This window comes from Paroedura picta, chromosome 7 (genome assembly GCF_049243985.1).
Source record: "Paroedura picta isolate Pp20150507F chromosome 7, Ppicta_v3.0, whole genome shotgun sequence".
Taxonomy (NCBI): domain Eukaryota; kingdom Metazoa; phylum Chordata; class Lepidosauria; order Squamata; family Gekkonidae; genus Paroedura; species Paroedura picta.
Window position 1 is genome coordinate 34,127,781 of NC_135375.1, and position 16,478 is coordinate 34,144,258.

Here is a 16,478-nt window from a genome sequence, read left to right on the forward strand (position 1 = left end):
TTGTTTTCACAGTAAGGATCTACTAATGAAGTGGTGAGCATCTGACTGTGCACAACCTAAGCAGATATTTATCTAAATACTGAAGGAGATCAGTGGGAAGTTAGTCAAAAGGCAAGTGCCTCCTTCAGAAGCTGTGGTGGGCAGACTAGAAGAAGAAGAGGAGAAGAGTTGGTTCTTATATGCCGCTTTTCCCTACCCAAAGGAGGCTCAAAGCGGCTTACAGTTGCCTTCCCTTTCCTCTCCCCACAACAGACACCCTGTGGGGTGGGTGAGGCTGAGAGAGCCCTGATATCACTGCCCGGTCAGAATAGTTTTATCAGTGCCGTGGCGAGCCCAAGGTCACCCAGCTGGTTGCATGTGGGGGAGCGGAGAATCAAACCCGGCATGCCAGATTAGAAGTCCGCACTCCTAACCCCGACACCAAACTGACTAATCAAGCATAGGAGGCAATGAGAGCAATAGCCAACAGGAACTTGGTGCTAGGAAGGAGTCAGTTAATCACATGGGATTGAGCAGTTGCAGGCCAGCTGCAGAAGAGCTAACAAGCTTCACAGAGATCGTTCTAGACCCAAAAGTGCTCCTCCCTGCACCCAGTGTATCTCATTCCCAAAAAGTCACATGATGGGGGCAAGGTGAGCACTCTTTCCGAGATGGCCCAGAACAATGATGACAAATCCCGCCTACTTTGTCTAGGTGAGAGACACAATACATGGAAAGAAATTGACAAGGTAACAATGGTAAATGAGTTCAATATTTATTCTTCCATAAACCAGGGCCAAAATGAGTCCTGAGCATATAACACTCGTTTTCAACACCAGAGTCTTCCTTGGTGACTCTGATATTTCTATGTTAAACTCAGATATATTTTGTATTTTTAAAAGGATGTATAACTCTTTTGCACATCATCTTGACTAAACAGGTTCATCAGTCTTTGGAAATGGGGATTCAAGTGGTTTATAGCCACTGGACTCTGATTTTATTGTGCTACTTCAGTCCAACACGGCTACTCATTTGAATCTATCATTTACCATTGTCAGCCTGTCAATTTCTTTCCCTGGATATTTGGCTGATGAGTCTCTCTGGTTTGATTGAGGGACACAATACATGCCTGGCACTATGGTGTTAGCTTTTCTAATATCTAGTAACAACTTCTCAAGACCTTGCAATTACCTTTTGGCTATACAACTTCTATGTACGTGTGTTACGTAGTATGCATGATAGCTCAACTGTAAAAAGAATCATTGGCCACTATGCAAGGCTGGCCTGCCTACTGCTGCACAGTGCCTTATTCACATTTCACCTTTACCCTTTTATCAGTTATGTTCTGGCACACCTTATCTTCCACATTTACTAAACGCTGTCTACTAAAGCTGCACATTGTTCTGGCAGATGTTGTTGCAGCCTTGAGTATGTCTTGTCTAACACAGAACGGTAGCTTTTAGTCTTCAGCATATCACCTGATAGATTCTGCTCTGCATGTGTGCTGAATTTAGGTTGCTTAAGCTGTATGCAGCCATCTAAAATGGATCTAAACAAAAATGGATCTAAGATGGTTCCACTCCAGCCTATCATACTTAAGAATCTAGGATAAATATTAATGTCTAAAGTAGACATGATTATGGCAAGGTGGACACAGAAGAGACTAAGTCTTTTTAATGATGGAATTGCTGGCATGAAAACAAACCAGACATGTGGTCATATAGAAGTAGATGCAGTAGAACTGCTTTCATATAAACAGCCTACAAATGTAAAGGTCCAGAAACAAATCAGAACAATTAAGAACTCTGTTTCTTACTTTGTCCCCAAACCCGCCCATTTTCCCTGTATAAAAATTAGAATTTTTAGAGAATAGTACAAAATACTAAAAAACCCAAAAAGCTCCTATCAAATGTCTTATTTCAACATTAGTGAAAATAATAGTATGAAGACTAGAGTCCTTTGGATGCTGATATTATTCCAAAGGATGGTAAAACAATGGCCTCTTTAACAAAGGAAAGGTCAGGACTGCAGACCATCCATATTGCCATGAAAAGTACACAATTCCTTCCTGGGTCAAGTCTGCACTTTGCTTTTTATCTTCTCCCAGCTCAAATAAACCCCTCCCCTCTGCACTGTATTCAATTTCCATTTTGATTTGGGGCACTTTACATTTTCCCTCTGCAACATCCATGATTGATCTGTGGTGACCTTATGATATCCAGGAACGAATGTAAGTTGCTGTATTTGAAGACCCAAGCTTTTAAAGCCCCCAGTATGTGTAGATATTTTGTGGATTAACTTCCTGTCCTGTGCCTCCAATGCTGATGTAGTAAAGCAGTCTTCCCTGACTGGCCAGGATGTCAATTCAAAGACTTCCTGGTTGCAAGCTTTCCCTCCCAAAATTTATTTTTGCCCTTAATTTTGGGATCTCCAGAAGCCATTAGATTTGCCTCTTGGATTTATTTCCCCCTCCTTGTTGTCTGCAAAGCTGCTGACTCCAATCCTCTTCCACCCACCCCCTTGTTCAGGAAAAGAAAGAGCCTCCTGCTCCCCTTGGCTCCCCTCCCTGTTCTGAGCTTCCCCAATCAAGTGCAGAACACTGTTGCAATGTGGGGGGAGACCCAGGTTCAAATTGATCTGAATTCATCAGGATTGACAATGGGAAAAACAAAATAAGTGCAGAATCAGCCCTGGTCAAAAGACTCCTAATTCAGCAATTGGCCTGGCTGATTATAGCGCCCAGAAAGACAGCTTTGAAGGAAATAACTAAACTATATCCAACTAATCCAAAGGATTCTCTTAAATCCTGTATGTAAACTTCATGACAAATCTAGATGGGTAGCTGTACTCCATGATGGAAATGTAGAGTACAGAAAACTTGATCAGCTCCCTTCAGATGGCAATGTGGCTAAGTAATATGTACTGTTAGCAGGAAGAACAAGTTAGGTTTGTTTGTCCAACGTAGCGAAACTAGAGTACAGCTACCCGAAGAAGTCACGGCTTACAATTGTAAGCCGTGACTTCTTCGGGTAGTAAAAAGTTCCAGTTCTAGAGTACAGCTCAAAAGCACTGAGGAGCAAGTAGAACCAAAATGAGACCGGATCTTCCTAGATTTTCTCTACTGAACCTGGCCAATTATGGGTGCCCTTGTCCAAAACTGCACCCAGGAACAGTACTTGGCTTAAAGACAGCCACTGTCTTTAAAGACAGCCACTACCAGAGAACTGCATTAGTGGTCCTCCATTGGCAGCGACTACATGCAGTTCTGAGAGCTAAATGCAGGTTAGCACTATCAAATACTTTACCCAAAGCTTCATTGCTTGAGTGAAAGTTCACCTCGGCCAAGATTTCAAAAAGAGAAGCTACATGAGCAGAAAGCACAGAAAAACTCTCCTGTCCCAGATGTTTTTCCAATTTAGAAGCATTAAAAGTTTCCTATATTTTCTTTTTTGAAGATGAAAGACGTTTCCATGTGAGAAAAACAGCAACAGGTAGATTCAGGTGCATAGCCATGTTTATCTGAAACAGCAGAACAAAGTTTGAGTCCAGTGTTACCTTTAATCAGTTTCATTCTGGATACAAGTAGAATAACATTTTGTTGCTCTTAAAGATGCCTCTGATCTCAAACATTGTTCAGCAATAGTTACTGTTAGGGTTGATTAGGAAAAGGATTGAGAATAAAATAGCCAATATTGTAATGCCCCTTCCTTTGGAAAACCATGTACAGTTCTGGTCATTTTACCTCCAAAAGGACAGCAGAGCTAGATACAGTGTAGATGAGGGCAGCCAAGATTATTAGGGTGTTGGACTACCCCTATCAGGAAAAGCTGGAGAGCCTGGGAATGCTCAATTTAGATTCTTCCTCCTCAGAACACTAGAACTTGACATCCAATGAAGCAGCTGGGCAATAGGTTCAGAACAGACAAAAGGAAATACTTCTTTACAAAGAGTGATTAAAATGTGGAATTCACAGCTAGCAGATGCAGTAATAACCACGGGACTGAACAGCTTTAAAAGGGGATTAGATAAGATCCATGCCATGAGGGGTACTTTCACATGCAGAGGCACGAAACTTCTTGATCCTGGAGTCAGCATCAGAGGAAGGCCTTGGCCTCTATGCCCTGTTATTGGTCCCCCAAAGGAACTAGTTGGCCATTTTGAGACAGGTTGCTGGACTAGATGGAACCCTGCTTGGTCCAGCAGGGCTCTTCTGATGTTCTTATAGTGCTGATATATACACATTTTGAAGCACAACTAATATGCCTAGTACAGCAGTTAACTGTTTCTGTCCCTTTCAGTGTATTGGGTATATTTGCAATTTGCTTGTAAAAAGAATGCCTTCATTTTCTCCATTTCATACCAAATATTATTTTGTATACAAGTCAATATTTGTTTTTGTTAGGTGCAAAGTCATGTCCGACCCATTGCGACCCCATGGACAATGATCCTCCAAGGCCTTCGTCCTCTACCATTCCCCGGAGTCCATTCAAGTTTGCACCTACTGCTTCAGTGACTCCATCCAGCCACCTCATTATCTGTCATCCCCTTCTTCTTTTGCCCTCAATCGCTCCCAGCATTAGGCTCTTCTCCAGGGAGTCCTTCCTTCTCATGAGGTGGCCAAAGTATTTGAGTTTCATCTTCAGGATCTGGCCTTCTAAGGAGCAGGCAGGGCTGATCTCCTCTAAGACTGACCAGTTTGTTCGCCTTGCAGTCAAAGGCTGTGGTCCCCAACCCCCAGGCTGCAGCCAGGCCGCAAAGGCCTCAGTACTGGGCTGCCGGTGGCCGCACCTGTCTCCCCCCCCCCCCGAGCAAAACACTGCTAGCTTCTTTCTGCGGGGGGGGGGGGAAGGAAGGGAAGACAGGCACAATCCAAATGCGCATATGTGGCAGCTCTGCACATGTGCGTTTGCGTGAAGCTGCCACGCGTGCACATTTGCGCCGCCTTGGCCCCTCAGTACTTCCTCCAGTATGCATCTGCCTATTTACAATCACATCCATATATTTCAAGACCTGCTCAAGTTTCATAATTACATTTTAAAGTATCACAGCTCAGCCAAGGTGCTTTTTGCATTGTTTTACTGAAACTGAAAAAGTATCTGTACCAAAATGTACATAATTTTGAAATAGTACAAAATGGTTTTTTAAAGACAAAATATCAGTTACATTCAACAAAATGAACACTGAACAAACCATTTATTGCTAGTTCAGTGCTGCATTAAATAATAAAATGAAGCAGTTCAAATGCTGCATAAATAAGGAAATGGTAACTGCTGGACAACAACACCGTAGGGGAGATGGACATTCATGATGCTATTTACAAGTAGCTACAACATATACCTAAAGTAGTAGGTATTGACTTGCATTAGCTTGACAAGCCCAATACATAAGAATTAGACTTTATGTATTACAAACTAAAAGAGGACCACCATTTATACTGAATTTGCACAAAAAAGGGGACACTCACGTTGCATTCCAGTGAGAATGCTAAGAACCCCAAGTCCTGAAATCCTCTTTCTAGCAATCTGGAACCATGAGACATCACTGCATGTGACAACCCCCGAGGAGTGTATCTGTGCTGTTGGCTTCCCTTCTGCATCACTAAAGCAGCACCTGGTTCTCCTGTGCCAACTTGCTCCGAAGTGCAGCTTCTTTTGTTGCACGAGATTTGCCCTTAACTTCATTGTAACAAAGACTGTAATCAGAACTAGCTCCAAAATAACTTGTTTGGGCAATAGAAGTATCATTAATAAAGAAATGTGAATTTGTCAGCTCTCTCTAGCCATATTATCTATTACTGCAGAAGTGCACACTAGATTTATGATTAAGAAACTGTGTAAACATATTTATGACTTGGTTATCTGAAATCATTCCCATTAAATAACTCTATTCCTTCAAGCTTTACCAAGGGTGCTGTCTACCAGGAAACTTTCCCAGGAAAACCCCAGGAAGGTGAATGGAAACCATTGTGCTCTTGTACAGCTGCCATTTCCAAAGGGGTAGGTCAAGAAGGCTCCCTAGTAGATTAGATTTTAAAACACTATTCTCTCCAGTGCAAAAGAGACAAGGAGTATCTGAACAAATCACCTGAGCATTTGGGCTCCGTGGTTTTACGCCCTGAAACACGGCCTCTATCAAGCAACTCTGTGCTGCAGTAATGCATATTTCTTTTAAAATGGGAGTTTATCTCAATTAATGAATCAACACAAAAGCTGGATATATTAAGTTAAGCACTCTGAAAGAGATTTCTACATATTATTGTGATTATGTTACCAAACTCTTGGGCTTAAAAGTCTGAACTAAGTTAAAATGACAACTCCAGAAGTGATGGGATCACCCTGTCCAAAGGTCTGCCACCCTGCTCTAATGAGCTTGTGTCAGTCACATGGCAGGTGAAACTGCAAGCTTGGTGATTTCTTTGACCCAAAGGAACTGTAACCTGCATCTTACACCTACACTGGTTACTGCTGCCAATGTGCACACCAAACAAACTACGTTCAGCTGAAAGCAGAGAAGAAACTAAAGAGAATTTTTTTTAAAGTAACGGAACTTCTATTTCTTCTCAGCAATTTGCTAGCCAAATTATTTTCAACCCAAAAGGACAGAGGCTTAGCCTTTTGAATAATTTGATGGACTAAGTGAAATCCCACCCTATAAAAAATAGGGCTCAGGAGAGCTAGATTTTCATGTTAAAATTAAGACCATCTGAAGTATTTTCCACAGAAATATCCCTTTATGGCAGAGGAAATGGATGCAAGTCAGCGTGTAACAACAACATGGACACTGATCCTCTCAAGTATCTTCCCAACAATTCATTGAAGATTATCTTTCTCTTCAAATTCACAGATCATACATTGTTTCTGTTGTCAGTTTGTCACAGCAATACTTTGCTTCAAGTTCCCGTTAATCTTTAAACGGCTTTCTTGGTGCATGTTCCTTGAAGATCCTGTAGATTTATTTTTGATCTATATAAAAAAGAATCAGAAAGAAAAGGTCGTTTTCTGTTGGAATTTTATGTCCTGTTGGCTGATAGCTAAAAGGCTGCCATCAAGACAAGAGAAGGCTGTTCGTGTCTTACCTATTGTGGATCATGTGGCTTTGGACCAAATGCCCTGCAGCTAAGGCAGCCATTAGAGATAATTCCCCTGCCATTACTGTAGCACACACAATTTTGGCCAGCTGACGAGCATTTTCCCCAGGGTTGTCTGCACTGGCTCCTTGGACACCAAGCATCTGTAGGAAGAGGAAACAACATTGCACTTTTAGCAACAGGAACAAATGTGTTCCATGCAAAAATGATGCACTATCCGCCATCTCACAATGAACAAACCTTTCAAAATGAGAAAAATAAGCAGTGTAATGTAAAGGCTTTGACAGCTCAGTTATAAAGTTACAGTTTTATACATATGTAGTCTCAGGTTTCCTGGTATCTTCAGGGAGAAGATCAAGTAACAGGACTGGGAAAAACTTCTGCATGAGAAGCATGGAGAAATGCTGCTAATCAGAACACTGGGCTCAGTGGGCCAATGGTCAGCACCACCTATAAAGGCAGCTTCATATCACCATGGATACAGAACTTCAGTTTTAGACAATGAATGTTTGCATGGTATCTGTTAGACCATCAGAAAGACTCAATGCTTTCGGTCCTGGTGGGAAGTGGCAAGCATTCTTCACATTAGCCTATCTAAATCTCATCTGTGGTTACTGAGAGACTGAAGTCATGGACTGACAGACAGATCTTCAGCCCTGATAAAAAGCCAAATCTAAGGGAAAAAACACACATTCAGGGATTAGCTCATTCCAAATAATAGAAGCAGCACCTATACCTTTAAGAAATAAATGATCCCAGTAGTGGCCTTTGTGGGGGTTAAGCAACCGACAACCCTTGACAGTAAAGGCAAAGGGGGGGGGGAGGACAGGAACCTTTCACAAGGTCTGCTTTAGCCTCTGAGGGACGTTTCACTGGGGTCGGGCCTGACAGCAACCCCTGGGTGACATGCATGACTCAGCTAGGCACAGCCGCTTGTTCCCTTTCAACAGCAGCCACCCCATAAAAGCCAGTGCGGTGTAGTGGTTAGAGGTCCAAACCAGGACGCAGCTTCAAATCCCCACTCAGACATGGAGCTCACTTGGTGACTTTGGATCAGCCACTACTACTGCAGAGGTTTGTTATGAGAACAAAGATGTAAGCTGCTTTGGGTGCCCACTGAGAAAGGTGGGGAAATACAAAATAATGAATAAATATAGCTAGAAATGGGGAGCCAATAAAGGTAGGTTGGTTGGTGGGTGGGAAGAAGGAAGCAGGGAAAGGAGAGAAGTTATGGGGGACACCAAAAGGAGGGAAAAAGGAAGGAGTGTGGGTGGTACAGAGGAAACTGACGTGTCCCCTCCACGTTCTTCAGGAAAGAAGAAACATTGAGGAGAAAATGATAAAGACAGGTAGACATTAGTTGTTTATCCCTACAAGGGCGCATCAAAATTTGCTTTTATTATATGCATCAGATAAATAGTATCAGAAAACAATGGAAAACAATGGAAGAGAGATAAGCAGTACAGAATAAAGCCAGCTATCAATGAATGGGCCCATAAACAGAAAATTATCCCGATTCTCAACGTATTACAGAAGCAGTGTTATGATGTTTCCCTGGATGCTTCATACCTGCAAACACGCCTGCTGTGGTAGCAAGTTGGTGCCTCCACCCACAGTTCCAATTTCTATAGAAGGCATTGTACAGCTGATATACAGGTCTTCATTGGTAGGACCAGTAGCTTCCATCAGTGTGATGCAGTTTGAACTGCCAACATTCTGTGCTGCATCCTAGAAACAGTGAGGATATCTGTTGTAATAACTATCAAATAAACTGTTTCTATATTACGCACTTCCCCCATCCCCAAAAGAACATACCTGTCCACACGCAATATAGATAGCTGTGACAATGTTTGCTGCATGAGCATTATAGCCACCTATGCTACCAGCCATTGCAGAGCCAATCAAATTCTTGTTTATATTGACCTCAACCAAGGCTTTCGTAGTGGTCTTCAGTACCTACAACACAAATAAGATTTTGATATTTATTTACTTATTAAATGTATAGTCCACCTTCCTCCTGGAATTCAAGGCGGATTGCAATAGCAGTCTAACCCCCATAAAACCCCAATCCCTAATACAAATTTTAAAATCTCATAATTATCAAAAGTATCAGATGACTAAAAGAACACTACCTCCCCACAGTCATCTACCAGGGGGGTTCGCACGTTGGTACAGCACAGATGGGGTGAGGGGTGGGGATTGATCTTATGAACCCAGCCTCAACTAAAGACCTGGCAGAAGAACTCTGTTTGACAGGCCCTACAGGATCAGTCTGTCAGGGCGCTCAGTTCTCCCAGGAGCTCATTCCACCACAGCTTGGGGCCAAGACCAGAAAGGCCCTGGCCCAAGTTGAGGCCAGGCATCTCTCTGAGGCCAAGAACCACCAACAGATTAGTGCCCACAGAGTGAAGGGCCCTGTGGGGGGCATAAGCAGACAAGCAGTCCCTCATATTGAGTTGAGGCAGTAATTCTATATTGTTGAAGAACTCCATTCCCATTTCAAATAAGTATGAAGATAAAGAGGAAGGTCCTGCAGCTGGAATATAGGCAGTGATGGCTGTATCAAATAGAATTCTAGCCTACAAAAGCAGGCAGGGGAAAGATCTGTTAACTGATATCCTAGCCACTATCTGTTATTGCAGAATTTGATGTTAGGAGATAGTCTTGTACTACACTGGGAGTGTCCCATACCCTAGAGTGAACTTCTCTGTGAGTGAACCTCTCTGACAATAGAAAGCATGCATAAAAATGTACAATAAATAAAAGGGGAACCATGTAAGAAGTGAATTCAGTGTCACTTATCAACAAATAGCTGTCCACATTTCAGACACTTACCTCTCGAACCACCTTTGCGGGAATGACAGCCTCACACACAACAGATTTCCCTCTTCCCTCTATCCAGTTAACAGCAGCTGGCTTTTTATCTGTGCAGTAGTTACCACTAATAGCTATGATATGGAGGTCAGGAAACACTTCTTGCAGCCTTGCAAGTGCTTTCTCAGTACCCTGGTTGAGAAGATAAGTTTTTTTAAAAGAATAATACAGCTCCAGTTACAGAATCTTACTCTAGTGACTGGTCTCTTTCTAAAAGAATGCAGGCAGCAGGAAATGCGCACAAGAGAAAGACAGGTTTTTATATTATAATCCACTAAATTCTTAGCTTTTAAACTACAGAGGGATTATGACAAAAAGTGTTAACTTTTTCCAGAACTGCATTATCCAATAACATCATTTTCTAACAGAACAGTCTAGTGGCACTACTTTAAGACCAACCAAGTAAGGTATAAAACTTTTGTGAGCATGCACACTTTGTCAGACACCATAAACACAAAAGTTTATAAAACTTAGTTGGTCTTAAAGGAGCCAGTAGACTCAAACTTTGTTCTGTTGCTTCAAACCAACATAGCTAAACACCTGAATTTATCATCAAGTTGTGACAACATTTGCCGATAAGACATTTGTGGATGGAATGTTTCATGTGAATTACATGAAATACTTCATGTAATTCACAGCCAGTAGCTCCCTACCCAACAAGACTGAATTCTGATGAATTTTATGGTGACTACTGACCCATATCGGTCTCTGGTGAAAATAAAATGGGGGCAGGGAGAGGACTAATTTATTTTATAGGCAATATATAAAAATCTTCTTTCAAACACCTACCTAGAAAGGGCAAGTATACAAACAGGACCCACTTAATTTTCTTACAAGAACAGTCTTGCCCCATTTTTAAAATGGGGGATGTAACAAAACGTGAAATACTTTGCTTCAAAGAACTCTGGGTCTATCATATATTTATCTCATAGGCATCCTATGAAACTGGATTCAAAGTTTGTATACAGTTTGCATATACAATTAAGTCACACAAATACGACAGCTGACTTATGGCAACCCCACAGGGTTTTCAAGGCAAGAGATGTTTGGAGGTGGTTTGCCATTGTCTGGCTGTGTCATGGCCCTTCTATTCACTGGAGGTCTCCCACCCAAACACTAGCTAGAGCTGACCCTGCTTAGCTATTGAAGTCTGAAGAGATCAGGCTAGTCTGTGCTTTCCAGTTCAGGGCTCCTAATCTCATTTTAAAACCAATATGTATTTAAATGCCCATAGGAAATTCCAGAGCTTACTTTTGATATCATGTTCATTCCCATTGCATCACCAGTTCTAGCCTGAAAGCGAATATAAAGGTTGCGGCCAGCCACACTGGTAAGTAGTCTCTGTAGACGAGCAAACCTGTGAAGAAAGATTTTAATTGGATTAAATTAGGCTCATTTAATTTATTTTTGTGTACAACTTTTCAGTCAAAATGTTAGCAAACAAACCCTGAAACAGAAGTACTACCATCACTACTAACCTGCTTGTGCTATCAAATGCATCTTTGACTATCTTAAACCCCTCTGGCGTTTCAAGCCACGCTTTTACTTCTGCAGACTGGCAGGCGGTGGGCAGTCGAACTACTGGCCCTCGCGTCATTCCATCTGCCAGAATACAACTACTGGCACCTCCACCGAGCTGCACTCAGAAAACAAACAAGATGTTGGAATGGACAACCAAAATAAACACAGAGTCAAGCAGTAACTGTTTAAACAGAGTGCTACCAACCCAGCCTCCAATACTTACACATATTGCTCTGCACCCTCTGTTTGTGCTTGCCACCAGACAGCCCTCTGTTGTGGCCATTGGAACTTGAAACTCTTTCCTGTCCAGAAGAAGGGGCCCTGCTACGCCAACAGGGACTGGCATGTACCCAATCACATTTTCACAGCAGGAACCCATTACCTTAACAAAGCAAGCATGTAACTATTAGAAGGAACAGCCTCACCACTCTTTTATACTAAGAGAGTTGTCTCCATGACAGCTGAGTCAGAACCTTTACCTTAATATATCAGAAAATAATCCTGGTTTAATATAACTTGGTATGAACAATTAATTCACCTGCTTCTTATTCATCTCAATTACCAAATTATTTATTTATTCCTTAAATTTTTACTCCACCCATTCCAGAATGTGCCAAGAAGACTTAAGACATGTGTTAGAATGTTGGACTAAGATCTGGGAGGCCTAGGTTCAAAGCGAACACGCGTGTCATGGAAATTAGTTGGGTGAACTCACTCTAACCTACCTTACAGGGTTGTGGTGGAGATAAAACTGAAGGAGATAGAACCCACATATCTGAGGGACCACCTGAGGCCTTATACATTTTGTCGCCTTTTTGTTCCTGGCTCCGACCTGGTGGAATGAGCTTCCGGAAGAGCTGAGGGCCCTGCAGGAGCTCTCATGGTTCCGCAGGGCCTGTAAGAAGGAGCTCTTCCACCAGGTTCTTGGTTGAGGCCAGGGCGCAAAAGATCAGAGGCACACCCCCTTCCAGGTTAGATTAGTCCCCTGAGGCACAGAGTGGGGGATATTTGAACTTGGGTGTGGGGGTGGGATCTTTTTTCACTGCCGGGTTATTCTTGTATTTGGGGGTTGAGTAAGATTTTAATTTTTAACCTTTAATCTTATGTGGGGTTTTATCATTATGTAACCTGCCATGAGACAGCTTTGCTGATAGCAGCAGGCACAACAACAATAAATTCAATTACATTTCTTAAAGTTTATATGGGCATATGATAAAAACAAGAATAAGAAAAGAAACACCAGTGTCCGCTGAAACTCTAAAGAGCATCCAAAACCCTAAATGCACTAAATGCTCATAATAAACTAGATCTGATGCAAACCTATTAACTATTGTGGGTGAGTGAGCTCAATTAATGTTCAAGATCCCACTTCCCCTATGACTTCAGGAACCCTGTGATCAAAAAGGTCTCAAAGATTGAACTCACCAAAGAATAATTGTAGTGCTTGTAAGGAAGATACTGTAGAGAAGAGGGTTCAGGAAGCTTCTGTGATAACATTTGCCTACGAATGGAGACTCCCCGTTCCTGAGTTTCCATAAGAGTTTCCAATTTGTATGCAGGAATATGCTTTGCATTGACTAAGCTAATAACTTCAGCATCAGTAAGGAACTTTGCGCCCATCTATAAGAAAATAAATGTCTTGCTTTATTATTTCTTGTGAGGTTGCTGCTCTACACAAATGGCAGTTTGAAGTGATTCAAAACAATAAACCAACACTAAAATGAAGCAAAACAAAAAAACATTAAAGCTACAGGCCCACTAACATCTGCAATGATATAATCTGTAATCACCTGAAAATGGGTTGCTGCCCTTGACACTGCCTGGACTGTCTTAAACTAATTTTAAATTAATTTACTTTCACCTCCTTTTGGTTAGTGGATTTTAATTATTGTTTTATATAGAATGTTGTGAATCACCCTGAGCCAGCTTGCTAGAAGGGTGGTATAAAAATCAAATTAATATATATTTACATTTTCAAGCTAAGCCCATTGAAAATTAAAATATTCAGAGTCCAGTGGCACCTTTAAGACCAATAAAGATTATTCGAGGCATGAGCTTTCAAGTGCAGGTACTCTTCAGAAGAGTGCTTGCACTCGGAAGCTGTCTTGAATAAATCTTTGTTGGTTTTAAAAGTGCCACTGGACTCTGATTGAAGCAAATGCATAAATATTCTAAACAATGCCTGCAAGGGTCTGGTCTTACCTCACTATTCTGAAGTATGTAGAGACATTCTTCAACAGAGCGTGGCTCTTTAGGCAGCTCAGGTTCTAGCCTCTTGATAACTGAGGATGCTTCTGTGGGGGTACAATTGCCAACCAGAAATGTGGCCTTAGTTGGTGACTCTGGTAGGAGAGGGTTTACGGATTTATCTGTGTAAGATCAAAGTAAGAATATGAAAAATACAGCCTTTTTTTTCTTTCTCCCTAGACTCCAGAACTTTAAAAAAGTTATTACTGAAAACATCACAGAGTTGTTACCTTTTCGCTCTTTGGAAACTGGAAGCTCATCTATTTGTCTGGGTTTAGGATCATGTTTTAAAGGTAAAGACAGTTTTCTGCAGCAGTTTTCAGGAATATTTTTCTGGATCACTACAGGAGATGTTATAGGGTTCTTCAACGACAGTGTGGATTCCATTTCAGTCTGCTCAAAGAAGATGTATTTGACAGCAAGCAGAAGAGCCAAGCCAAGTGTAATTACTTGCTCAATGTCCATGCTGGCCATTCTAAAAAGAGTAAAGTTAGAGGAAAATCATTCATTACAGTACTTTCTTACATTGCCTTAAGAAGATCTAGTTAAATCAAGGAAAAACACACACCCCATCCCCATTTTACTACAAGTACTTTGCTTACCACAATGCTGTGCAAAATATCAGAATTATTACAGTACTGTGTCATCCTAAATTTTGTTATTTTCAATAGACAGGGTAAAAAGTTATAAAAACGACACAGAAGAATGAATGTAAAGGATCCTGAGGGCTTGCGGCTTCTCTTGAAACAGATCCTGATGGATTCACTTCTCCCGCAGTCTGGTTTAAACTGGGCTATAGGAGAACCGAGCTGCTGCACCACAGGGAGCAATGTAGCCACTTGACTTCTCCTGCCTTCTGAAAGCTGTGAGCCAACTCCAAAGGTATTTAAAGGGCTTGCAGTCCCTTTAAATGCCTTCTCCAAGTTGGGACTTCACTCTGAAGTCACTTAAAGGGACTGAGAATCCTTTAAATATACTTTAATGGTGGTTATCTGGTGGTCCCAAAAAATCCCGAATATTTTTGGGATTTTCCAGGCTTGGCTATTTTGTTTTGATAGCCAAATGAATATCAACTATCAATATGTGGTTGAAACAATGATCAGAAAATACCAGTAAGGTATTTTTGTAGGGTTTATTTAGCTAAAATGCACAACCCCTAATAGGAATCTGTTTCTGATGGAACACTCAGCACCTTGCTGTATGTTGGGTTCCTTTCAAAGAACGGGGGACAGGGGGACTCTTGTTCTGAACCAGCAGGATGCTTCCCCTTATCCAAGAGTGTATACTCACTTAAAAAGATCAGTTGTGCCACAATACAGTTACCTGATCAAAAGCATCCACAATACAAAAATAACTAGCTGTAATGACTAATTAGTATTTGTTCTCATTTTGAAGCAGAAATATTGACATTTTGATGAAATGATAAACATGTGTTACTATACCATCAAATTACATAATTTTGCAAAAATATAGTGAAATCGAACAGAAATTCTTTATGATAAATGACATGCAGTGTACTAGCAACAACTTGTAAACATACCTGGAAAGGTAGAACTGCCAAAGAGAAACATTAGGTTCAATTCTCTTGTGTGCGGTTTCATCTAGTCCCACTGAAATTTCTGATGTGCTGTTCTGAGCAGATGGTTCTGCGATCCAGCGACTGTGAGCATGCACAAGAACCAAACCTAGAGACTTAAATTTTAGACATTCCAATCAGTTTACTCATCCAGTAGTGTGACTCAGTATCTCTAGTACTGTATCAATATCAAACTGAAGCTAAGCACAACACTAAACAAGAGTAGATGCCCCTTCATGATTACTATCAGTGTTCAGTAATTCTCTTTTTTTCCTGCAATTTACACACAACTAAAATTTGTAGGCTATTAATCAACTCTCTTCTTACAGCAACAGAAACATTCTGTTATTAACAGTATATGCTAAGAACAGAGAGAATGGTGGGGGTGGTTCAGTAGTTTTTAAAAACATGTCAGGCTTTGAACTCAGTGGTACTGTTACTGTTCTTTTTGATGATCCAGAACAGAGGTAAGTCAAACTGCGGCCCTCCAGATGTCCACAGACTGCAATTCCCATGAGCCCCTGCCAGCATTTGCAAATGCTGACTACCCCTGATCTAGAAGGGGAATTTGCTACACTCTGATTGCAGCTGTCATTTTTATTGTAACAAAAAGAAAAGAAAAAGAAAATCCCAAACCTTACCATAATCATTTTGACTCTCTGAGTTACAGGATTCGGTTTGTTTTCTTCCTCTTCTAGAACACGAGCAAAGTGACTAAGCTGCCATATGGGACGACCTTCACGACTTTCCCGTGAAAGCTGCAGAAACACAAAGTAGATTTATTCAACATTTCCCAAGATTTTCCTGCTCCATCATCATATTTTAAGCTAAATGGCATTATGTAGAATTCTAGGTTAATATTTTAAAATTAAAACTAAGTAACATTCTAAAGCACCTCGTTTTTAACTCTCTTGAATGTTCTACAATGATGATTTTTATATAGGAAAACGTACTCAAAAGGTGATTTTATAAGCTCATAGGCTTAAGGTGACCAATTCTCCCTTCCCCTCTTGTTTTTGTCTTGCGCTTTAATTGGCACTCTGCTACTTTCAACAATCCACACTGACTGGAATATACTTAGCTCAAATTAGGCTTTTCATTTTGGTTATTTACAAAGTCATATTTTGCTGCATACTTAGAAAGTCCCACAAGAATGTAGTCACCTTTTTCTTACTGAATTGCTTTCAATATTCA

At 41.1% G+C, this 16,478-nt stretch overlaps 1 protein-coding gene across 4 annotated transcripts in view; it reads right to left on the reverse strand.

Moving 5' to 3' along the window:
• Positions 1–5,038: 5,038 nt before the first annotated feature.
• The window catches only part of HMGCR (3-hydroxy-3-methylglutaryl-CoA reductase), a 31,389-nt gene continuing 19,949 nt past the window's right edge, over positions 5,039–16,478 (reverse strand). For all 4 annotated transcript variants that reach the window (XM_077347392.1, XM_077347394.1, XM_077347393.1 and 1 more), the window contains 13 exons: positions 15,926–16,042; positions 15,249–15,400; positions 13,939–14,183; positions 13,664–13,830; positions 12,887–13,081; positions 11,685–11,843; positions 11,419–11,576; positions 11,192–11,297; positions 9,902–10,072; positions 8,882–9,022; positions 8,636–8,794; positions 7,055–7,209; positions 5,039–6,941 (listed from right to left, as the gene is read on the reverse strand). In XM_077347392.1, coding sequence (XP_077203507.1) covers positions 6,887–6,941; positions 7,055–7,209; positions 8,636–8,794; positions 8,882–9,022; positions 9,902–10,072; positions 11,192–11,297; positions 11,419–11,576; positions 11,685–11,843; positions 12,887–13,081; positions 13,664–13,830; positions 13,939–14,183; positions 15,249–15,400; positions 15,926–16,042 — 1,980 coding nt within the window. In that variant the 3' untranslated portion in view covers positions 5,039–6,886. The remainder of the gene's footprint in view (positions 6,942–7,054; positions 7,210–8,635; positions 8,795–8,881; positions 9,023–9,901; positions 10,073–11,191; positions 11,298–11,418; positions 11,577–11,684; positions 11,844–12,886; positions 13,082–13,663; positions 13,831–13,938; positions 14,184–15,248; positions 15,401–15,925; positions 16,043–16,478) is intronic.